At 43.0% G+C, this 25201-nt stretch overlaps 1 protein-coding gene across 4 annotated transcripts in view; it reads left to right on the top strand.

Moving 5' to 3' along the window:
* Positions 1-25201, top strand: part of ero1b (endoplasmic reticulum oxidoreductase 1 beta) — a 112588-nt gene that overhangs the window by 14941 nt on the left and 72446 nt on the right. Inside the window, exon 1 of one of the 4 annotated variants that reach the window (XM_070884669.1) lies at positions 5427-5895. The exons of 2 other annotated variants lie outside the window; for them this stretch is intronic. In XM_070884669.1, coding sequence (XP_070740770.1) covers positions 5812-5895 — 84 coding nt within the window. In that variant the 5' untranslated portion in view covers positions 5427-5811. Of the gene's footprint in view, positions 1-5426; positions 5896-12596; positions 12784-25201 lie in introns of those variants that run through there. One more of the 4 variants, XM_070884670.1, reaches the window with a different exon arrangement.

Genomic DNA, 25201 nt, shown 5'->3' with positions numbered 1-25201 from the left:
GATGAAACCAAGGAATAATGGTAAACGGTTAAAATTTAAGGCTCTTTATCTGAATGCACGAAGCATTTGTAATGATAGACGAATTACTGGCACAAATCACGATAAATGGCTTTGATCTAATAACCAATACAGAGACCTGGTTGCAAGGTGACCAAGATTGGGAACTAAATATTCCAGGGTACTTGACGTTTAGAAAAGAAGGGCAGAATGGAAAGGTATCAGGGATAATAAAGGATGACATAAGGACAGTCATGAGAAAGGATCTTTGTTCGGAAGTTCAGGAAGCAGAATCAGTATTGGTGGAGATAAGAAATAACAAGGGTCTGAAAACACTGGTGGGAGTTGTATATAGGCCCCCTAACAATAGTTATACCAGAGCTATACCAGAGAACAGAGTATTGATCAACAAATAACAGGAGCTTGTAACAAAGGTAACAATATTCATGGGGGACTTTAATCTTCATATAGACTGAGCAAATCAAATTGACAGCGGTAGTCTGGAGGACGAGTTCATGGAATGCATTCGGGACAGTTTCCTAGAACAATATGTCATGGAACCAACCAGGGAACAGACTATTTTAGATTTTTGAGACAGGGTTAATTACTAATGTCATAGTAAAGGATCCTCTGGGGAAGAGTGATCATAATATGATAAAATTTCACATTGAGTTTGAAAGTGAAATACTGCAGTCGGAAATTAGATTCTTAAACTGAAATAAAGCCAATTACATAGGTATGAGGGGCGAGTTAGCTAAAGTAGATTGGGAAATTTGGAAAATCATAATATGATTAGGCAGAGTCAACAAATATGAAAGGGAATCGCGTTTAACAAATGTATTTGTTTTTTGAGGATGTAACGGGGTAGAGAAAAGGGAACCGGTGAACATAGTATATTTGTATTTCCAAAGGACATTTGATAAGGTGCCACATAAAAGGTTGCTACGCAAGATAAGGGCTCATGAGGTTGGGGTAATATATGAGCATGGATAAAGGACAGAAAACAGAGTAGGAATAAACTAGTCATTTTCTGGTTGGCAGGCTGTAACTAGTGGGGTGCCACAAGGATCAGTGCTGGGGCCTCTATATTAATGACTTAGGTGAAGGGACCGAGTGCAATGTATCCAAGTTTGCTGACAATATAAAGCTATGTGGGACAGTAAGCTGTGAGGAGAACACAAAGAGCCTGAAAAGGGATATAGACAGGTTAAGTGAGTGGGTAATGAGGTGGCAGATGGAGTACAATGTGGAAATGTGAGGTTATTCACTTTGTTAGGAAGAATAGAAAAACAGAATCTTTTTTTTTAAATGGTAAGAAACTATTAAATGTTGATGTTCAGAGAGATTTAGATGTCCTCGTGCAGGAAATGCAGAACGTTAGCTTGCAGGTACAGCAAGCAACTAGGAAGGCAAATGGCATGTTGGCCTTTATTGCAAGTGGGCTAGAGTATAAGAGTAAGGAAGTCTTGCTACAATTGTACAGGGCCTTGGTGAGACCACACCTGGAGTACTTTGCACAGTTTTGGTCTCCTTATCTGAGAAAAGACATTCTTCCCTTGGAGGCGGTGCAACGAAGGTTCACTAGATTGATTCCTGGGATGAGAGGATTGTCCTATGAGGAGAGATTGAGCAGACTGGGCCTATGCGCTCTGGAGTTGAGAAGAATGAGAGGTTTCTCTTTGAAACATATAAGATTCTGAGGGGTATTGACAGGGTAGATGCTGAGAAGTTGTTTCCCCTGGCTGGTGTGTCTAGAACTAGGGGGCACAGTCTCAGGATAAGGGGTCGGCCATTTAAGACAGAGATGAGGAGGAATTTCTTCACTCAGAGGGTTGTGAATCTCTGGAATTCTCTACCCCAAAGGGCTGTGGATGCTGAGTTTTTGAGTATATTCAAGGTGGAGATAGGTAGATTTTTGAACTCAAGGGGAATCGAGGGATATGGGAATTGGGAGGGGGGGTGCGGGGGGGAGTTGAGGTTGAAGTTCAGTCATGATCTTATTGACTGGCGAAGAATGCTTGAAGGGCCGTATGGCCTACTCCTGCTCCTAATTCTTATATTCCTTTGTTACAATCTTCCTTTGTATTAACTTCACCCCCGCCCCCGCCAATTTGGTATTGTCTGCAAATTTTGAAATTGTATTTCTGATTCCAGAGTCCAAATAGTTTATGTAAACGGTGAACGAGTGGTCCCAGGCCCCTGTGGAACATCACTTTCTACCTTTTGTCAGTCTGAATAACCTAACTTTTTTTTAAAACCCTTTTTCTGTTTTGTAGCCAGCTTGCTATCCATTCTGCTACTTGCCCCTTGACTTCCACATGTTCTGTCTTTAGTCAATAGTTTACTATGCAGTACTTTATTGAAAGCATTTTGAAAATTCAAATATATTACATCTACTTCACAGTGATGTCAGTAGAAAACAATTAACGCTGAGCCACATAAGGTGAAAATGTGCATGCGAAAAGGAAAATTTAGGTCAACAGTGTCAAACCTTTTTGTATACTTCATTGTTTATCTGATTTGTATATCAGATATAATTTTTTTCGAACTGGTGCCGCTGCCAATGCCTCTAGCTTTAGTATTTGCATTACAAATTACAGATTACATCAAGCTATGGTGCAATAAGGTTTCAACTGAGCCATTAGCCAAAGCACCTGCTTCGTAGCAAAGTTCTGTATTTTTACGCAGAAAAGTATTTGGGTTACTAACTCCAATCTGTAGTTGATCTAGCCCATGGGAACATCTGCAAGAGATGGTGTCCTTTGGAGATGTTTCTAACAAGGTCTTGTGCTTTCACATGGTTTACTTGGTGTAGTCTGCTCCTGCGTAGTCTAAAACCCTGTCCATCGCAGCAGATTTGTCTCCTCTGCCACACCTTGTTTGAGTTACCAACAGTTTATTTTTCAATATGTATCATTTCTATAGCTCAACTTTTGTATTTAATCTTACGATTCTTAAATTATTACTGTTTTTTAAAAATAAGATTCTGTCTTAACAACAATTGTAGCCTTGTTGAGCTCCACCTATTTCATCTCTGATAGGAACAGGAGGAGGTCATTCAGCCTCTCGAGCCTGTTACACAGCAACAGGAGAAGGCCATTCAGCCCCTCGAGCCTGTTACACAGCAACAGGAGGAGGCCATTCAGCCCCTCGAGCCTGTTACACTGCAACAGGAGGAGGCCATTCAGCCCCTTGAGCCTGTTACACAGAAACAGGAGGAGGCCATTCAGCCCCTCGAGCCTGTTACACAGCAACAGGGGAAGGCCATTCAGCCCCTCGAGCCTGTTACACAGGAACAGGAGGAGGCCATTCAGCCCCTCGAGCCTGTTACACAGGAACAGGGGGGCCATTCAGCCCCTCGAGCCTGTTACACAGGAACAGGAGGAGGCCATTCAGCCCCTCGAGCTTGTTCTGCCATCAATGAGATCATGGCTGATCTGTATCTTAACTCCATCTCTGCGCCATTGCTCAGTGTTCCTTGATACCCTTACTGTACAAAAATCTATTGCTCTCAGGTACTTATCCAACTCCCTTTTGAAAGCGGTGATTGAGTCTGCCTCCGCCATTCTTTCAGACAGTGCATTCCAGATCCTAACCACTCGCTGTGTAAAAATGTTTTTCTTATGTCGCCTTTGTTTCTTTTGCCAATCACCTTAAATCTGTGTCCTCTGGTTCTCGACCCTTCTACTCTGTACAGACTCCTCATGATTTTGAACACCTCTATCAAATCTTCTCTGCTCTAAGGAGAACAACCCCAGCTTCTCCAGTCTATCCACGGAACTGAAGTCCCTCATCCCTTGAATGATTCTCGTAAATCTTTTCTGCACCCTCGCTAAGGCCTTCACATCCTTCCTAAAGTGCAGTGCCCAGAATTGGACACAATACTCCACTTCCAGTATGAGCTGACACAGGTGTGCGGCGGCTTCGAGGTGGGAAACTGGGTGACGCCACCAGGACCCAGATCGCATTTTGGAGCGTGGGCAGGAACATCAACTGGGCCCTGGTAAGGCAGAGGAGCGTGGAAGGTCGTGGTGGGCTTGTGACAAATGATCGGAGCGGAGGAGTGATGAGGGATCGTGACGGAGGTTCAGCGAATGTTTGGTGCAGAGATGCGGCGGGAGACCGTGGCGGAGATTCGGCGAATGTTTGTGGCGTAGGAGCGCCGAGAGATAGTGGCGGAGGTGCAGCAAATGAGGATTCGGGGCCCAGAAGAGGCGAGGGCCTAGGGGCAGCACGGGCCAGCCCACACTGCGATATGTGTGCACTCGGTCCGTGCAGCAGAGCAGGTCTCCAGTCGTCTTGGTTAATTCTTACCACTGGATAAAGGCCTAGCTCTGTCAAGCCCGTGTGGTGACTGGTGTGCAACGATCACCACACGTTAAAAAAAATCCACGCACAGACATCTTCTGCACTGGAACATCGGGTCCTTCATTGAAACATCTGTAAACTCATGTGGAAGCAAGTCATCCTCATTCAAGGGACTGAATTACTATTACTGTACTATATAAATGCAAGTTGTTGCTTGTGCTGTGTGTGGCAGTCGCACTCCTTTATAAGACAAAGGCCCTCCACCAGTCTGTCCCCGCCGTACAGCATTGCCCTCCAATCATCAAGATTTACGGCACAGCCCTCGAAAATGTGGACCATTTCCCATATCTCGGGAGCCTCTTATCAACAAAGGCAGACATTGATGCGGAGATTCACCATCGCCTCCAGTGCGCCAGTGCAGCCTTCAAACACTCTATTCCTCAGGCAGCCGAAGACCAGGCCCTCAAATCTACCACCAAGCTCATGGTCTACAGGGCTGTAGTAATACCCGCCCTCCTGTATGGATCTGAGGCATGGACGATGTATAGAAGGCACCTCAAGTCGCTGGAGATATATCACCAACGATGTCTCCGAAAGATCTTGCCAATCCCCTGGGAGGACAGGCGCACCAACATCAGTGTCCTCGACCAGAATGTGAAGAGGCCAAGCGCAGGCAGCGGAAGGAGCGCGCAGCAAACCAGCCCTACCGACCCCTTCCCTCGAAGAATGTGACAGGGTCTGTGGCTCTCGTATCGGACTGTTCAGCCACCGAGGGATTGCCTATGATGATGACTCCCCTGATCTTTCCCCAGAATGTTGTGTTTATATTGAAGATTTACCTGTGTTTTCTGCAAGTCACTGGGTTGTTTGTAACTGTGCCATTCATGCCCCAGCTGGCTGCGTGAAATTGCAACATCTGGGGCGGCAGGCTGGGCTCACGTGCTCGCGCCTTGTATATCCCCCGGAGGGGGGGCGGGGTCTCGCTCGTGTCTCCGCCGCGTGGTACATGTGGCCAACGTTTATTGGCTGGCCGCGTTAGCCAATCATGTGGGTGGCCGTGCGCTGGGTGATCGAGGCGCGCGCGCGCGCGAGAGAGAGAGAGAAGGGAGGGAGGCTCGCGCCAAGGACGCCGGGAACTGTAGTTCCCTTTCCCGGGGCCGGCGGGGGTTTGGAGAAACGCACTACAGTTCCCGTGAGGCCGAGCGCGGCACGGCGCGCGCGCGCGCGCACTGGCGCTGACTCTGGAGAGCGGAGAGTGCTGAAATGGGCGAGCAGCCGAGCGTGCGCAGCACCACCACCACCACCACCACGACCTGCACCACTCCTCCTCCTCCTCCTCCTCCGCCCCCGCGATAGCGGGTGGGCGTGTGTGAGAGGGAGAGGGCAAGGTGTCGAGCGTTTCACCGGGCGCTGACGCTTCGATAGCAAGTCAGTCAGTCAGTCAGAGTCCGTCCATCGCCGGGTTGACGGTTGGGCTCGCGCCGCTGGCTGACGGTAGCGGCGGCGATGAGCGCGGTCCGAGCGGCGCTGGCCGCCCTCCTCAGCGTGTGCCTGCTCTGGGATGCCGGCAGCACCAGCATCAGCCGCCAGGTACAGCCGGAGCCGGGTCCCGCGAATGGGGGGGGGGTGCCCGCGCCCGCGGCAGGGTCGCGCTTCTCTCAGCTCAGCAGCTTTTTGTAAATGACGTTTTTGTCTCCATTGGGGAGGGGGGGGGGGGGGGGAATTATTTTCATATATCGTTGTGAATTCAATTTTTAATTTACATTTTAAAAAAAAAAGATCTAATTCATGGAAATGAAGACAAATTTTCGCGTTAGTTTCCCCCCCCCCCCCCCACCCTGAAGTAAACTTGTGTGAATTTTATCCAATGTCATTGCACGCATCTCGTCAAAATGATCCAGAATTAGTCACAGGAGGATCTTGCATTTTTTTTAAACAAATAATAGTTGAAGCAATAAATAAATAAAACGGGGTGATTTTAAGTACTGTGTAGACTTGTCAAGAAGTGCTTTGCATTTTATATATAATTTAGCATCCTGAGGAACATCTTGTGAGTTGTGTCGATGGATGGGGACGTTTCTTTAGCAGCATTGTTGATATTCAGTTTGGTCATTTATGCATATTGACGATTTTGAATTAGATGTGTTTTAATTCTTGATGTAAGGCGTGTGGACTATCCAGCAAGCGTTAATGTGGATACCTATTGAATTAGTCGAAAATGTATGGACTATGTAGGGACCAAAATATTAAATAACAGGTGTTAATGCTATTCAGGGTGACTTTATACGAATGTTTGTAAAAGTCTATATATAGTAAGTACATATATTGTACCAAGCTTGACTAATGACTTGGAAGAAGGGACTGAGTGTAACGTAGCCAAGTTTGCTGACGATGCAAAGATGGGAGGAAAAGCAATGTGTGAGGAGGACACAAAAAAAACTGCAAAAGGACATAGACAGGCTAAGTGACTGGGCAAAAATTTGGCAGATGGAGTATAATGTTGGAAAGTGTGAGGTTATGTACTTTGGCAGAAAAAATCAAAGAGCAACTTATTATTTAAATAGAGAAAGATTGCAAAGTGCCGCAGTACAGCAGGACCTGGGGTTACTTGTGCATGAAACACAAAAGGATAGTGTGCAGGTACAGCAAGTGATCAGGAAGGCCAATTATATTGTGGCCTTTATTGCAAAGGGGATAGAGTATGAAAGCAGGGAAGTCTTGCTACAGTTATACAGGATATTGGTGAGGCCACACCTGGAATACTGCGTGCAGTTTTGGTTTCCATATTTAAGAAAGGATATTCTTGCTTTGGAGGCTCTTCAGAGAAGGTTCACTTGGTTGATTCCGGAGTTGACTTATGAGGAAAGGTTGAGTAGGTTGGGACTTTACTCATTGGAATTCAGAAGAATGAGAGGTGATCTTATCGAAATGTAAATGATTATGAGGGGGCTTGACAAAGTGGATGCAGAGAGGATGTTTCCACTGATAGGGGAGACTAGAACTATGAGGCATAATCTTAGAATAAGGGGCTGCCCATTTAAAACAGAGATGAGGAGAAATTTCTTATCTGAGGGTTGTAAATGTGTGGAATTTGCTGCCTCAGAGAGCTGTGGAAGCTGGGTCATTGAATAAATTTAAGTCAGAGATAGACAGTTTCTTAACCGATAAGGGAATAAAGGGTTATAGGGAGCGGGCAGGGAAGTGGAGCTGAGTCCATGATCAGATCAGTCATGATCGTAGTAAATGGTGGAGCATGGCCTACTCCTGCTCCTATCTCTTATGTTCTTGTGTAAGCCACCATATGTGTGCTGCATGGTTGTTGCATTGGACTGAGCAATGCTGTAACATATGTTGAAAGGTGAATCTGTATTTTCAGCATAGATATTCCACAAAGAACAAAAGGCTCTGCCCGATTTTCAACTTGCGTTTGAAAAGTCCTTTTTGTCTTGTACATATTTTAGTAAAATGCTTTCTAATAAGATTTTAAGATTTTCCCACATTACAATAGTGACTACACTTCAAAAGTACTTCATTGACTGTAAAGTGCTTTGGGATGTTTTGAGGTCGTGAAAGGTGCTATATAAATGCAAGTTTTTCTTTTTAAAGCTGAATGCTGTGAATTTGACAAATGCAAGGTACATAGAGAACGTTACATTCACTGCATTTTTTTCAAAGTTAATCGATCACTTGTAAAGATTTTGTATTTAAAATTCTCATCCTCATGTTTAAATCTCTTTGTGGTCTTTACATTCCCTATTTCTGTAACCTTCTCCAGCCTTACAAACCCCTTGCCTCACAAACTCTCTGCACCTGATTCGTCTCCCCTTCCTTCACCTTACCCTACCATTGACGGCTGTCTCGGCCCCATACTCTCTCAAACCCATCTGCCTCTCCATCTCCCAATTGCATTTTAAGACGCTCCTTAAATCTCACCTCTGACCAAGCTTTTGGCTACTCCCCCTAATATCTTCTCATTTGGCTTGCCGTCCATTTTTTTATGGTACCTCTTGTGAAGCACTTGGAGCATTTTTCTATGTTAAAGACACTATTAAAATACATGTTGGTGCTCCTTCCACCTTACCCATTTGATCCCTGCACTTTTCTTTATCTCAGGAGTTTGAGATCACCTCCCAGGTTCCTGACAATACCACTTGCTGATTTCAAGGATTCTGAATGATTGCACCTTTTGACTTAATTTCAAACTTGGTGCATTTCAACAAAGGTTAACTTATACAAGAGTTAACTTGTATAAGGATTATTCAGCCCACAGCAACTGTAATGGAAATAATGGTTATTTAACAATTTATTTCGATAATATTTTGGGAATATTTCTTGTCAGCTTAATCATATTGAATTTTTCTACAAATTTAAAAATGTTTTGTACATATTAGTGCTTTTTCAGTTGCATTATAATTTTTATAGCCCCACTTGTCTTCCAGTATGAATCTCTTCCTACATGTTCAATCACCATTTCATAATTGTTGTGCAGCTAAGTATACAATAACCTGTATGTTAGCCTAATATAATGAAATTGTTGAATACTTTGTGAGTCTAGCAGATATCAAAGCCAATTTATATAGTAGAAATTGTATATAAGAACATAAGAATTAGGAACAGGAGTAGGCCATCTAGCCCCTCAAGCCTGCTCCGCCATTCAACAAGATCATGGCTGATCTGGCCATGGACTCAGCTCCACTTGCCCGCCCGCTCCCTGTAACCCTTAATTCCCTATTGGTTAAAAATCTATCTATTTGTGATTTGAATACATTCAATGAGCTAGCCTCAACTGCTTCCTTGGGCAGAGAATTCCACAGATTCACAACTCTCGGAGAAGAAATTCCTTCTCAACTCGGTTTTAAATTGGCTCCCCCGTATTTTGAGGCTGTGCTCCCTAGTTCTAGTCTCCCTGACCAGTGGAAACAACCTCTCTGCCTCTATCTTGTCTATCCCTTTCATTATTTTAAATGTTTCTATAAGATCACCCCTCATCCTTCTGAACTCCAATGAGTAAAGACCCAGTCTACTCAATCTATCATCATAAGGTAACCCTCTCATCTCCAGAATCAGCCTGGTGAATCATCTCTGTACCCCCTCCAAAGCTAGTATATCCTTCCTTAAGTAAGGTGACCAAAACTGCACGCAGTACTCCATGTGCGGCCTCACCAATACTCTGTACAGTTGCAGCAGGACCTCCTGCTTTTGTACTCCATCCCTCTCGCAATGAAGGCCAACATTCCATTCGCCTTCCTGATTACCTGCTGCACCTGCAAACTAACTTAGGGGGCACTGGAGAAAAAAAAAAATGTGATTTTAGTGCCCAAAAAAAAACCAAAAAAAAGAAAAACACAAAAAAAAACCACAAAAAAGAAAAAAAAAGGGACCTTGTAAATGTCTGGTGTGTCATCCAGGTCGGGTGGCACCGATTAATGTTTTATGTTTTTCAGATAAACTCCAAAAAGAGTTTCATGCACAAGGACCCCCAGGTCCCTCTGCACCGCAGCATGTTGTAATTTCTCTCCATTCAAATAATATTCCCTTTTACTGTTTTTTTCCAAGGTGGATGACCTCACATTTTCTGACATTGTATTCCATCTGCCAAACCTTAGCCCATTCGCATAACCTATCTAAATCTCTTTGCAGCCTCTCTGTGTCCTCTACACAACCCGCTTTTCGCATGAGAAAAACGGATCATTGAGGGATGATGAGACAATCTTTGAAGATTCAAGTGACAAAGCACTCTATAAGGTGCATGAAGTTTGAGGGATTCTGTTTGGTATTTACATATGAATGTGGCCTTGTTTTAATCTCCATATTTCCACATTTCATTTAGGGCTTCAAAGTTTCTCAACTGTGAATAATTTTAAACTTCCAACAACTTTCATTTATATAGCACTTTTTAACGTAGAAAATCGTCCCACAGTATTTCAGTAAACAGTAAACAGACAAAAATGTATGCCAAGCCAAAGGAGGAGATACTAGCTTGGTCAAAGAGGTGGGTTACAAGGAAAGTCTTAGAGGAGGGTGGATGGAATTTGAGAGAATGAACCGAAACAGCTGAAGGCTAAATGGTGGTGCAAAGGGCATAGGGGATACACAAGAAACTGGAGTCGGGAATGGGCTTCACAACAAATGGATTACATTTTGAAGTGCATTCATTGTCATATAGGCAAATATAATTGTCAAATTGATACAGAAAGGTCTCGTAAACAGAAACAAAAGTACTCAATATTCTGTTTTTGGTGATGTTAGTTGAGTGATAAATGTTCGCATGGGGCTTTTGTTTGAATAGTGCCATGGATCTTTTCCTCCATCCACCCGAGCAGGCAGGTGGGGTCTTGGTTTAATGTCTCATCTGAAAGGTGGCACCTCTGACTATGCAGCACTTTCCCTTAGTGCTGCACAGGACTCTCAGCCTAGATTACTAGAAGTCCATAATGGAGCTTGAACCCACAACCTTCTGACTGAGACGAGTATGCAATCAACTGAACAGTGCTGATTTAGTGATTTTTTTTCCCCCTTGAATCATATAATTTGATGGCTGTCATTCTAGCTACTACAGTATAAATTCTGTGTGTCTCTATGTAAATGTGCTTTGACATAAAGTGGAGGATTATCCACATTTTATTTGAAAAGGCCAGTCTTGGGGGAGGAATACCTGTAGACTGGTTGTAAAAGGATTATTCCACTTTGGAAGATTACATTTCCTGCTCGATTTGGATTGTTTCTTTCCAGTGCTATATTTCTAAACTAGCTCAGTAGGTCGGAAATGGGGCTGCTGCACTCTTGAGTTAGTTTTAAAATGGTCCTATACGGACATGGTTATTTCCCCAACTTTCTCTTCACTCCAGTAGTTGCTGACTCCTGCTTGGAATATGTTTGTGACTGCTGGGCATCCTCCAGTACCTTGCTGAAACAGAAAATAGGTGCAGGAGTAGGCTATTCGGCCCTTCGAGCCTGCACCACCCTTCAATAAGATCATGGCTGATCATTCCCTCAGTACCCCTTTCCTGCTTTCTCTCCATATCCCTTCATCCCTTTAGCCGTAAGGGCCATATCTAACTCCCTCTTGAATATATCCAATGAACTGGCATCAGCAACTCTCTGCGGTAGGGAATTCCACAGGTTAACAACTCTGAGTGAAGAAGTTTCTCCTCATCTCAGTCCTAAATGGCCTACCTCCTAAGACTGTGTCCCCTGGTTCTGGACCTCCCCAACATTGGGAACAATCTACCCGCATCTAACATGTCCCATCACGTCAGAATCTTATATGTTTCTATGAGAACCCCTCTCATTCTTCAAAACGCCAATGTATAAAGGCCCAGTTGATCCAGTCTCTCCTCATATGTCAGTCCAGCCATTTCGGTAATCAGTCTGGTGAACCTTCGCTACACTCCCTCAATAGCAAGAATGTCCTTCCTCCAGATTCGGAGACCAAAACTGAACACACTTCCAGGTGGGGCCTCACCAAGGCCCTGTACAACTGCAGTAAGACCTCCCTGCTCCTATACTCAAATCCCCTAGCTATGAAGGCCAACATACCATTTGCTGTCTTTACCGCCTACTGCACCTGCATGCCCACTTTCAATGACTGATGAACCATGACACCCAGGTCTCGTTGCACCTCCTCTTTTCCTAATCTGTCACCATTCAGATAATCTGTCTTTGCGTTTTTGCCCCCAAAGTGGATAACCTCACATTTATCCACATTATACTGCATCTGCCATGCATTTGCCCACTCACCTAACCTGTCTAAGTCACCCTGCAGCCTCTTAGCGTCACCCTCACACCGCCACCCACTCAATTCCTTCATCCAATGTCAGTATTTGTGTGTGTGGGGTGGGGGGGGAGGGGAGAGGCAACACAGTCCAGGCCACTTCTGTTGTTACCCAATGTCCATAAGTGTACTTTCCAGTAGGAGTTACTGGACAGTGGTTAGAAGCAGAAACGTTGAATAACAATTTTCCCCTCCCCCAGTTGAGTCATTGTAATATGCACCTCGCTTGCTACCCTGGCAGAGATCAGATAACTCGGCACAGACCACAAATCAAATCTGAGACCTTAGTACCGCACCATACACTGCCTTTACTTGAGGGCTGCCTTACTGTGTTTCAATGTGTCTTGTGCTGGGGTAGCCAGTTGCCCATACATTGATTCATCAGTAAGTTGTTTTTTCACCAGGTGCATGAGGGTTTCGTTATCTATCGAGATGGGCCGAAATGTTTCCAGAGGAAGTGGAGCAGGCAATGCTGCAAGTTTGTTCTATCACTGGCACAACTGACTGCTTTGGAGGATAATGTTGGATGTCTGTAATTGCCTCTCAAAAACAGCAGAAGGTGAAGGAGAGGTGCACTGCTGTGTGTGTGGCAAGGAGCCTAGATAATTCCCAAGGCCTCGTCCTATAAATTGCTGATGAGTGTTTGCTGTATCCCATGGTGTAGTAATGCACTGGGACTCTCACTACAGTCACCACCTGGAGACGTAAGCGTTACTGCCAAATAGTAAATAGGTACATTTTTAAACTGGCCTTGGGGATTTCAAGCTGAAGAAAGGAGACACAAATATTCTACAGTATTTGTTGCGACTGTAACAAAAACAATTAGATTTGTGTGTTGTTAGAAGAGTTCCTCAGCATTGACTGTATGCGGCAGACACATATGGAAACACTACCACACCGTAATCCATTTTACAATTAATGAAGTGTGGAAACCTAAATGCATTAGTTATTCCTGGAATCTATAGTAACCAATTTATGCATAGTATTATGTTGGGAAAGACATTTGTTTTTTTACAAAATCCTGTTGTTTCCTTTACATTGGTGTATGGAGGCTTCAAGATTAACAGTAGATAAATTTCTCAATCTTGCACACTGACTGCAGGTAGTGTGACTAAATTGCGAGTGTAAACAAAATGTGAATGTTTTGTTGTATCAAACTATCTATCAGTAGGTATTTTATCCTAGTGTGTATGGAAGGAGGTGTTTTTGTCATTAGTGAAGTGTTAAAGGCAAAATGAACTCTGAAGTATACTATATAATGCAATCTTGTTGGAGAATACAATTCTTCAGTCAATAATTTCCATAAAGCAAGATTGTTACATTGTATTGGAAGCCCAGAAGCTGTGTTCCATGTTCTAGCTAATGTAACACCACTTTTTTTAAAAAGGAGGGAGAGAAAATGGGGAATTATTTTTGGGGTTAACCTGACATCGGTGGTGGGGAAAATGTTGGAATCAATCATTAAGGATGAAATAGCAGCACATTTGGAAAGCAGTGACAGGATTGATCCAAGTCGGCATGGATTTATGAAAGGGAAATCATACTTGACAAATCTTCTGGAATTTTTTGAGGATGTAACTAGCAGAGTGGACAAGGGAGAACCAGTGGATGTGGTGTATTTGGACTTTCAAAAGGCCTTTGACAAGGTCCCACACAAGAGATTGGTGTGCAAAATTAAAGCACGTGGTATTGGGGGTAATGTATTGACATGGATGGAGAACTGGTTGGCAGACAGGAAGCAGAGAGTCGGAATAAACGGGTCCTTTTCAGAATGGCAGGCAGTGACTAGTCGAGTGCTGCAAGGTTCAGTGCTGGGACCTCAGCTATTTACAATATACATCAATGATTTAGATGAAGGAATTGAATGTAATATCTCCAAGTTTGCAGATGACACTAAGCTGAGTGACAGTGTGAGCTGTGAGGAGGATGCTAAGAGACTGCAGGGTGACTTGGACAGGTTAGATGAGTGGGCAAATACATGGCAGATGCAGTATAATGTGGATAAATGTGAGGTTATCCACTTTGGTGGCAAAAACAGGTAGACAGAATATTATCTGAATGGTGACAGATTAGGAAAAGGGGAGGTGCAATAAGACCTGGGTGTCATGATACATCAGTCATTGAAGTTTGGCATGCAGGTACAGCAGGTAGTGAAGAAGACAAATGGCATGTTGGCCTTCATAGCTAGAGGATTTGAGTATAGGAGCAGGGAGGTCTTACTGCAGTTGTACAGAGCCTTGGTGAGGCCACATGTGGAATATTGTGTTCAGTTTTGGTCCTCTAATCTGAGGAAGGACATTCTTGCTATTGAGGGAGTACAGTGAAGGTTCACCAGATTGATTCCCGGGATGGCAGCACTGACATGAGGAGACACTGGATCAACTGGAGTTTAGAAGAATGAGGGGATCTCCTAGAAACATATCAAATTCTGACAGGATTGGACAGGTTAGAGGCAGGAAGAATGTTCCTGTTGCTGGGAGTTCCAGAACCAGGGATCACAGTCTAAGAATAAGGAGTAAGCCATTTAGGACTGAGATGAGGAGAAACTGAGTGGTTAACCTGTGGAATTCTCTACCGCAGAAAGTTGTTAAGGCCAGTTCGTTAGATATATTCCAAAGGTAGTTAGATATGGCCCTTACGGCCAAAGGGATCAAGGGGTATGGAGAGAAAGTAGGAAAGGGGTACTGAGTTGAATGATCAGCCATGATCTTATTGAATGGTGGTGCAGGCTCGAAGAGTTGAATTGCCTACTCCTGCACCTATTTTCTATGTTTCTATGTTACCCAACCACCATCATGGTGGCATTCATCTCTGCGTCTCACCTTAATCTTTCCTCTTGACTTTTTCCTCTGCATTTGAATGCATCAAGACTCTACCCGCTCCTTGTACTTTCCTGTTTTATTTCCTCCCTCAGTCTCTGCACTGAATGAGTCCTTATCCTGCAATTTCACCCCAAATTATCCCTCCTCTCCTCCATCACTTTCCATCCACTCCCCACTCATATACATGGTAGCGTAATTGATCTCATCAGCACCTTGTAACTTCACAACCTTCGAGATGTCTGGCTGATGGGGCACTCTCCATTCATTTACTCTTTGCCTTTCTCCTCCATGTCCTTCTTGCCAATCCTACACCTCATTTCATCCCTAGAAGACATAATCAATACTTCCTTACTAGCTCCAACTTGCCCCTTGTTCTGAGTCCCCCCATAATACCTCCATTAATTGCTGTAAACAACTGTCTTCCTTACATTTTCAGCAGCACCATCTTCACCAGATCCTGCTGGTCTCCCATTTCCACATGCCTCCATGGTCTTAAACCCATGGGCAGTAAGGTTGAATGTACGTGGTACACCACTGACTAGGCTTCCCACTGCCAATTTGCACTTGACCACCTCAAGGTCTAATGTTGCTCTCTATATACAGGGCAATTCTACTATTGCAGAATCATCCTGGAACCTTTTCTTTACCATCTCTTCTGTTTAGTTTTCATCCTCCTCTAACTGCGAGGAGCTCATGACCAGAATTGAGATCATCTATAATAGATGCCTCTTCAGATGTTTCCGTACTGTTTCTCTCCTCTGCCAAACTTCTTTCCATCATGTAAACATTCAAAGATGTTTCCCTAATGTAGAAATGGTGGTTCACACATTCATTTCTTTTGTACATGGTACAGTTAAATATTTGTAATAAGGATTATAATGCACAAATTAAATTCTACCAAATTAGAAAAGAGGTCATTTCTTCATACCTCTATTAATTGCTGTAAACAAGTTAGCATTAGATTTGTAGATTGAACAAGGTGTTTTTCTCTCAATGTTTTAATGAGGTTTTTGTTTGTTCTGATGAACCCTTTCTCCAATTATCTTCCAATCCGTGTCATTTTAACACCAGCCTTAACCCAGTTATTTTAAAGTGGTTAATGCCAGTATAGCATTTATATTAATCAGAAAATCTAGGCTTACTTGTTAAAACACAGCTCCAAAATAAAAGGTCATTAAATTCTGACTTCTGAAAAATATTTTCCGAATTTGAATTTAAAAAAGATTCAACAGTCAACACGCATTGTGCAGATTATCATAGTCTGTGTGGACAGAAACATTAATGTGAGTAATGTTAAATTGTGCTCCTTTTTAGGTGTGTGTTCTTCAAGTATTCTCCAGCTAGATCTGCCTAAAGTTATAAAAGCTTTTAAAAAGTAACTTATCTTTAATTTTGTGTTTGGTTGATTTTAAATATTATCTGATTATATGCAAAGTCCACAGTCTTTTGGAAAAAGTGGCTGTTAAAACGTGTGCAGATTTCTTTGAGTAAAAATACTAATGTCACTGATGCTTTTTAAACTGGTGGTCTTGTATTATAATGTGTAACTAACTTCCAGTCGGGTTATCCAACCTATTGCAGCAGGTGCCAGATCCAATGGCCTAGCCATTGAGTGAGTCACTAAAAATCTATGCCTGTCAAATATTAAACATCAAGACTCCGTTTCTCCCTAGCCTGGTGAGTTCTACTCATCTATGTCCTACTCTTATTACCTGGTCTGGTCTAGTCTACCACTGTGCTTGTTGACTCACACCGTCTATCTCCTAGTTATTCTTGGCCTTTTTAAACCTCCTGGGCCATGGGTGCCTCTTCTGGGCCACAGCTGTCAGCTGTGAGTAAATACATTTTTCAGGCCAACAGTAAAACGGTATCCATAATCAATAAGCTTCAGGTTCTAACCAGAGAAATTTTGATCAAACAAAGTACCTTTTTTTAAAAAGAAAGACTTGCATTTCTATAGCGCCTTTCACGACACCCGGATGACTCGAAGTGCTTTAGAGCCAAGTAAGTACTTTTGGAGTGTAGACCCTTGTAATATGGGAAACACATTCATTATAAATGATTTAAGAATAGTAAGTACTTGTATTTATCTTAACATTTAATGAAATGAGATAGTGGATCAGCGGCTGGATCTTTAGCACTTCCTGCCCTTGTGGAACTTGGTTCAGCTGTCTGTGACACAGATGAGTGAAGGTGCGTGGTCTTCTGAATCTACAGAGAAAGTCAAGTACTTTGTATAGCTAGCAAACAAACAATGTGGCAGCCAACAGAACTGTGGTCTACCCACGGTACTACTTTCTGAGTTCTAGCAGGTTTAACACTAATTTTGAAATAGTGTCTTTAACCCTAAAATCAGACTGTTCTATATTTAGACTTAATAGTGGAAGGGGTTAGACTGATTTAGGTTTTTTCTGGTGCTTTGGAAGCTTATGCCTCTACTGTCGAGGACCAGTTAGTATATGTTATGATTTCTTTATTTTTCATGCTTTTAGGAACACAGGAACAGAAGTAGGCCAATTAGCCCCTCGAGCATGTTTCACAAGGGATGGGATATCCATGCTGGGGAATGGAATATAGTTTCACATTTTACACTATCTTGGTATGTTGATGACACGTAACTCTATCTTTCTGCCACTACTTTTGACTCCAACTGCTTAGCCAACATTGGCCCAGAAATCCCGGTCGGCTGCTTCCCACGGGCAATCGGGTGAAAAACTTTTTAAAAAATGCTCACATACCTTATCCTGCTGCACCCACGCGAGTTCCCGATCCTGAGGCCTCTTCTGACTGTGAATCGCAATGCATGCACGTCAGGACATGCGCAGGCCTGGAGCTGGAGACACATGGCTCTGGGCAGCCAATCAGGTATAGTATGCTCTCATTTATAATAATGGGAACTCCGTAAGTTGGAGTTCCCATTATTATGATAGAAATAATCCCCAAAACACACGCAACCAATAATAAAAAAAATAGAAAAAAAGCACATTTTTATTAATTTTAGTTATTCATGTATTTAAAAAAAACATATATTCCAATTTAAAAAAAAAAGGTTTTTTTTTATTATGGTTTAAAATAAACTTACTGTGGTGGGGAGGGTTTTTAACAATAAAATTGTTTTTATAATTTTATTAAAATATTTTTGTGTATTTTAAAACTTTTACGCCTGTAAATGTAAGCTACGTGCCTGCTTTTATCAGGCACAATAGTATTGAGGACATTTGCTTGGCAAGATACAGGTAAATCCCGCAAACTTGCCTATACAAATGTTCTCGCTCCTGAGATGCGGATCATCTGTCGAGTTCCAGCTTGACAGATCGGAAAAGCCAGTTTTCAGCGTATGCGCATTGTGCGCTGAATACCAGCTTTTGCGATGTCTTCCCGGGGCCATGCACATTCAGTACGGACCCAGGCCGGAATTTCTGCCCCATTAATCCTGAATGAGAGAAACTTCCTTCAATTTAACTTCAGCAAATCTAAAGCAATTTTGTTTAATTCCTGCCAAAAACTCCACATCTTGCCCCCCCCAAATTCCATTCCTGTCCCTGGCGGCGCACTCATAGACAGCGCACATTCTCGGTATCCTGCTTAACTTTGAATTGAGCTTCAAGCACCACTATTGGCCTCCACCCTTACCTTTTCCAAAATTGTGCCATCTACATCCTTGACTGCTCACCCACCATTCTTGTTTTCGCCAACCTTCCTTGGCTGCCTATCACCCATTTACATCAATTTCAATATCTTTGTAATCCTCAACCTGTCCCTCCAGCCGCTCCTTATCTCTGCAATAGATATATATTTTGGTGCAGACACTGCATTCTTCCGACTCTGACCACTTCCATTTCATGTCCCTTTGGCTGCAGAACCTTTAACAATCTCTGTCCGACACTCTGGAAAGTTTCTTTAAACTCCTCCAACTTGCTACGTCTCCTTCCACTTTCAGCAGCCTCCTCAAAACCTATACTTTGTGCCATGGTGACTACCCTAAATCCATCTCCCACCCCTATGCAGTTTCTAGTTGTTATGCAGTGGGGAGAGAAATAAGTGATCACTGCAAAGCAATCCATTTAAAACTACTGAATATAACTTTGAGTGAACTCTCTGAAGAATAAGCACTTTCTCAACATGTGGGCAGGGCTATTTATTGAGCAAGGCTTGTTGAGTTCAGTCAGTTGCACAACAGAACCAGCTATTTCATCAGTTGTCTGTTCCAGTTTTACACTTTGTGCCAGTTTATGGTAACTAGTGGAAGGGGGGGTGGGGGGGATGGGTCCTGTGAAGAATTACCAGTACCTTGTACTACCAATGCTGTAACTATAAAATTATGTAAGTTTAAAAAGATGAAAAATAATTATTTACATCTTCTACAGTCATAGAATCATAAATATTTACAGCACAGAAGGCGGCCATTCGGCCCGTTATGTCTATCATCTAAAGTCCAGGATCTTGAAATTTCAGAACTCTAGACAAATTACCTCATTTGTGGTACAGTACTGTATTGTCTAGATAAATAGTTCTGCAGGCACCAGCAACCTTCAGTAATTAACCCACATGGTGAATATCCGAAGACTATTCTACCATGTAGGGCAGTGGAGCCACTGGATAACAGTCGAGCTATAATTCTGTCTGATTATCCTTTTTTCTCTGCTCGCTCTTCAATCCAGGGCTGCTAAGGCCAATTGTACAACATGCAATTAAAGTGAGTCAGTTGAAATCAGATAACCCTACCCACACCCGCATTTGAACCTGGACCTGTCGTGTCCGTCTGGTCTGGACTTGCCTTTACATGCAAACATAGGAACAGGAGTAGGCCATTCAGTCCCATGAGCCTGTCTGACATTCAATTAGGTTATGGCTATTCAGTACCTCAGCTCCACCTACCCTCCTTTGCTCCATATCCCTTGGTACCCTTACTGTGCTAAAATCTATCGATTTCAGTCTCAAATGTCAATTTATACAGCATCTGCAGTCTTTTTGGTGGTTGGGGTGGGGGGAGGGGAGTGGTGTGAGTTCCAGATTTCCACTACCTGTTGTGTGGAAAAAGTGCAAGCTGATTTTTCACTCTTGAATGGCCGACCTCTAAATTGAAGATAATGCCCTCTTGTTCTAGATTTCCCAGCCAGTGGAAGTAGTTTCTCTGTACCTAGCCTGTCTACTCCTAATCATTTTTAATACCTCAATTCTATTACACCTCAATTGTCTAAACTCGAGGGAATACATCACATTTAAGCAACTTGACCTCAAAATTAACTCATTAAGGCCTGATGGTGTTGTGGTGAATATGCGCTGTGCCCACTCCAAGGCCAGTATATCTTTCCTGAGGTTCGGTGCCCAAAACTGGACGTGACAATTCGGATGAGGTCTGACCCAAATTCTGTACAACTAAAGCATAATTTCCTCACTTGGAATTCCAACCCCCTTGAGATAAAGGCCAACTTTCCATTAAAAAGATTATGTACACTGATGGCGTGCCTGAAGGCATTTGATAAATGTAGTTAGATTTTCAGCTAAAGAGTGGATAGGGTTAAATGATAGCAGGCTTACTATAGTAAGTAGCAGGACATTTGGAAAAGCAGAGTCAGCATGGTTTATGAAGGGGAAATCATGTTTGACAAATTTGCTGGAGTTCTTTGAGGATGTAATGAGCAGGGTAGATAAAGGGGAACCAGTGGATGTGGTGTATTTGGATTTCCAGAAGGCATTCGATAAGGTGCCACATAAAAGGTTACTGCACAAGATAAAAATTCACTGGGTTGGGGGTAATATATTAGTTAGCCAATCCTCTCTCCATTCTAACAGAAAACAAAGAGTCGGGATAAATGGGTCATTTTCCAGTGTGGAGCCACAGGGATCGGTGCTGGGGCCTCAACTATTTACAATCTGTATTAATGATTTGGATGAAGGGACCGAGTGTAATCTAGCCAAGTTTGCTGATGATACAAAGATGGGTGGGAAAGCAAGTTGTGAGGAGGACACAAAATCTGCAAAGGGATATAGATAGGCTAAGTGAGTGGGCAAAAATTTGGTAGATGGAGTATAATGTGGGCAAGTGTGAGGTTATCCACTTTGGCAGAAAAAATAAAAAAACAGATAATTATTTTGGGGGGCCTTGTGCATGAAACACACAGTTAGTATGCAAGTACAGCAAGTAATCAGGAAGGCAAATGGAATGTTGGCCTTGATTGCAAGGGGGATAGAGTATAAAAGCAGAGAAGTCCTGCTACAACTGTACAGGGTATTAGTAAGGCCACACCTAGAGTACTGTGTACAGTTTTGGTCTCCTTATTTAAAGAGGGATATACTTGCACTGGAGGCGGTTCAGAGAGGATTCACTAGGTTGATTCCTGAGATGAAGGGTTTGACTTGTGAAGAAAGGTTGAATAGGTTGGGCCTATACTCATTGGAGATTAGAAGAATAAGAGATGATCTTATTAAAACATATAAGATAATGAAGAGGCTCAACCAAGTAGATGCAGAGAGGATGTTTCCCCTCATGGGGCAATCTACAACTAGGGTCATTGTTTCAGAATAAGGGGTCGCCCATTTAAACCTGAGTTGAGGAGGAATTTCTTCTGAGGGTTGTAAATCTATGGAATTCCCTGCCCCAGAGAGCTGTGGAAGCTGTGTCCAGATTTTTGAGCGCTAAGGGAATAAAGGGTTATGAGGAGCGGGCAGGGAAGTGGAGCTGAGTCCACGATCAGATCAGCCAAGATCTTATTGAATGGCGGAGCAGGCCTACTCTTGTTCCTATTTCTTATGTTCTTATGATGCAGACAAGCAACAGTGGGAGCAAGAACCAGGCCCTTTTGTTTAACTTGTTCTTAGGATGTTGGCGACTGTTTTTATTGCCCATCCCTAGTTAGCCGGAGGAGAAGGTGGTGGGCCCTGGGTATCCTAATGATTTTTGAAAGAGGGTCGGAGGAGAACTTGTCGAAGCTTACGTCAACTTTGACACAGAGGGTAATTTGAGTAGCAAGCAAGGCATGAAGGGAGGTATCGTGTTAAACCACATGATGGCACCAATTTTGAAATGCACAATGCCATATTCTGGAGATGATCTAGATAATGACAAATTGAAGAGTGCAGTTTAACACACGGAGTTGAATATCATAGTGGTGATTATGCCAGAACTTTCAAGGCAGATACTTGAGTTAACAGCAGCTTCTGTAACTTTAGAAAGTACAGATGTAAGGGTAGCACATGCAAGGACAGTGCTAGCAAGTGCCACTTACCAATAACTGCTCACCAATGCTCACTTTGGGTTCTGCCAGAACCACTCGGCTCCAGACCTCATTACAGCCTTCGTGGACAAAAAGAGCTGAATTCCAGAAGTGAGAGTGACTGCCCTTGCCATGAAGGTAATATTTGACAGAGTAAGGCATGAAGGAGCCCTTGTAACATTGAAGTCAAGGGGTAAACTCTCCACTGGCTGGAGTCATACGTAACACAAAGGAAGGTGGCTGTTGGAGGTCAATGATCTCAGCCCTAGGACATCGTTGCAGGATTTCTTCAGGGCAGTGTCCAAGGCCTAACCATCTTTAGCTGATTCATCAGTGACCTTCCCTCCATCATAAGGTCAGAAGTGGGGATGTTTGCTGATGATTGCAGTGTTCAGTTTCATTTGCAACTCCTCAGATAATGAAGCAGTCTATGCCCACCTGCAGTAAGACCTGGACAATGTTTAGTCTTGGGCTGATAAGTGGCAAGTAACATTCACTCCACGCAAGTGCCAGATAATGACCACCTCCAACAAGAGAGAGTCTAATCACTGCCCCTTGCCATTCAACGGCATTACCATCGCTGAATCCCCTACCATCAACATCCTGGGGGTCACCATTGACCAGAGACTTCATGGGACCAGCCACATAAATGCCGTGGCTACAAGAGCAGGTGAAAGATTGGGTATTCTGCAGCGAGTGTCTCACCACCTGACTCCCCAAAGCCTTTCCGCTATCTACATGGCACAAGTCAGGAGTGTGATGTAATACTCTAAACTTGTCTGGATGAGTGCAACTCCCAACAACACTGAAGAAGCTCAACACCATCCAGGACAGAGCAGCCCGCTTGATTAGCACCCCATCCACCATCTTAAATATTCACTCCCTCCACCACCGGCACACTAGCTGCAGTGTGTCCCATCTACAAGATGCACTACAGCAACTCACCAAGGCTTCTTCAACATCACCTTCCAAATCCGTGACCTCTACTACCTAGAAGGACAAAGGCAAAATCCTGGAACTCCCTCCCTAACCTTCACCTCACTGACTGCACGGTTCAAGAAGGCAGCTCATCGCCACCTTCTTGAGGGCAATTAGGGATGGGCAATAAATCATGGCCTTGCCAGTGACTCCCACATCTCATGACTGAATCAAAAAATAGTACGGTGGTAGTGGAATGGTAAAAGGGAGCACCCTTCTTGGGGAGAGGATGAACAAGGACATTTCCAAGGGTTTGGAAACTGAATACTGCTGACTTAGTTGCCCCTAATGCTTTAGTGCTTTTATAATGGACCTGTGTGCAGTTTTTACCTCTCTGGTTTGTGCAGAATACTCTTGATTTCAAAATAACTGCAGTTTTAATAACATTGAAAATAGGCACTCTTTGGACTGTCCAGGGTTTTACTAAATTTCACCTTATCTTGAATTAGTTTTGCTATCTTCAGTTGCTTTCCATTTAACTGACTCAATTCAAAGTGCAGGATCTGTCTTGATTAAAATGTCTGGTGTTGAGAGCAGGTGAAGATGCTCGTCATGCATTAGTTATCACTTTTTGAGTTGTTGCATTATAAGGTAGTACAAAGCTTCCAGTTTAATTTATAATACAGTATTAATGAAGTGGTACATCGTCTGGAAGTTTCTTTTGTATTTTTCATACCGTAAGGTTGATAACTTCAAAAACAAATGTAGCTTTGATAATTTATCAGAGGAGCCATTGCTGATCACTGAAAAATATATTTTGGGATTTGCCAAAAGAACTCTTTAAGTTATGCATCAAGCTTGTATAGATGGAATGTGAGCAGGAGGGGACAGTAGATTTGACATGCATTGCTTTTGGTAGCTTGCTGTCTTTGGGAAAAAAACATGTATTTTAAATACATGGCCTGTATATCATCCATAAGGGTAATTAAAAAGAAAGACATGCATTTATATAGTGCCTTTCATGACCACCGGATGTCCCAAAGCGTTTTACAGCCAATTAAGTACTTTTTGAAGTGTAGACACTGTTAATGTTGGAAACACCGCAGCCCATTTGCTCACAGCAAGCTCCTACATACATCAATAAGATAATGACCAGATAAACTGTGATGTTGATTGAGGGATAAATATTGGTCAGGCCACCAGAGAGAATCATAGTATTGGACTTCTGACAAGATTATATCATCCTCTTATATTGCTAAATTTTGGAGCGTAGAAATATTAAGTATGTACAAGGTAAAAATGTATAGACTACAGTAAATGAATAGTGCACTGCATTATTGTATTAACAGAGTTCTAGTAAAGATCTGGTAGCTGTCTGGCCTGAAGTGGAATTCAAGAGTTTCTATTTTTGTCTGGTACAGATTTTTAGCTTGAGTATTTGTGCCTGTAATTCCATGATTAGAGAGATGGTGAATTCTATTTCAACACTTCTTTAAAAAGGACCTGACTTTTTTTTAAATACAGGTAATATCGTTTGCAGCTAAACCACTTTTTTTCACCCTTTCTTACCTTGCAGGTTAGTCACCTCACACATCCTCCCTATAGTGGGATGAGCTTGAATGTGAAGTTATTTGATAGGATGCATGATTCTAGTGATATGAAGAGCATGTCTGTTTTTCTATCGATTGTCTTCCTTCCCCTGACCGCCCCCCCCCCCACCTCCAAACATTAAGTTGGTCTACCTGTGGACCTGGCTGAAATCTGCCTTCCACAAGCGATCTCATGAACACTCCGCTACCTCTAATATGGTCCTAGAAATTTAATTTGTTGCTGCAGCAAATTTATGATTTTTCAGTATGCTAGGCAATCAGAGATGAGTTTCATCTGAACTGTGCATCTAAGTTCTGATTCATTGGCCCTGAATTTGTGGTCGGTATGACGGCGTACCCAAGAGTATGCTATCATACCACCTTTGAAATTGACCGCAGGTTTGAGATTTCCGCATGCGCTAGATCGGAAACTTGAGATGTCAGGTTAGGATTGCACATTGGCTTTGCTGTGTCTTTCACCTCCTACAAATGAAGGTGCTGGCGAAACGTTGGGCTAATTGCCTACCTACTGCGAGGTAATTACCGAGAATTTAAAAGTCTGATGCAAACAGGTAC

The sequence above is a fragment of the Pristiophorus japonicus genome, chromosome 7 (assembly GCF_044704955.1).
Source record: "Pristiophorus japonicus isolate sPriJap1 chromosome 7, sPriJap1.hap1, whole genome shotgun sequence".
In the NCBI taxonomy this organism is placed as follows: Eukaryota; Metazoa; Chordata; class Chondrichthyes; family Pristiophoridae; genus Pristiophorus; species Pristiophorus japonicus.
This window is presented reverse-complemented; position numbering and strand designations above follow the sequence as displayed.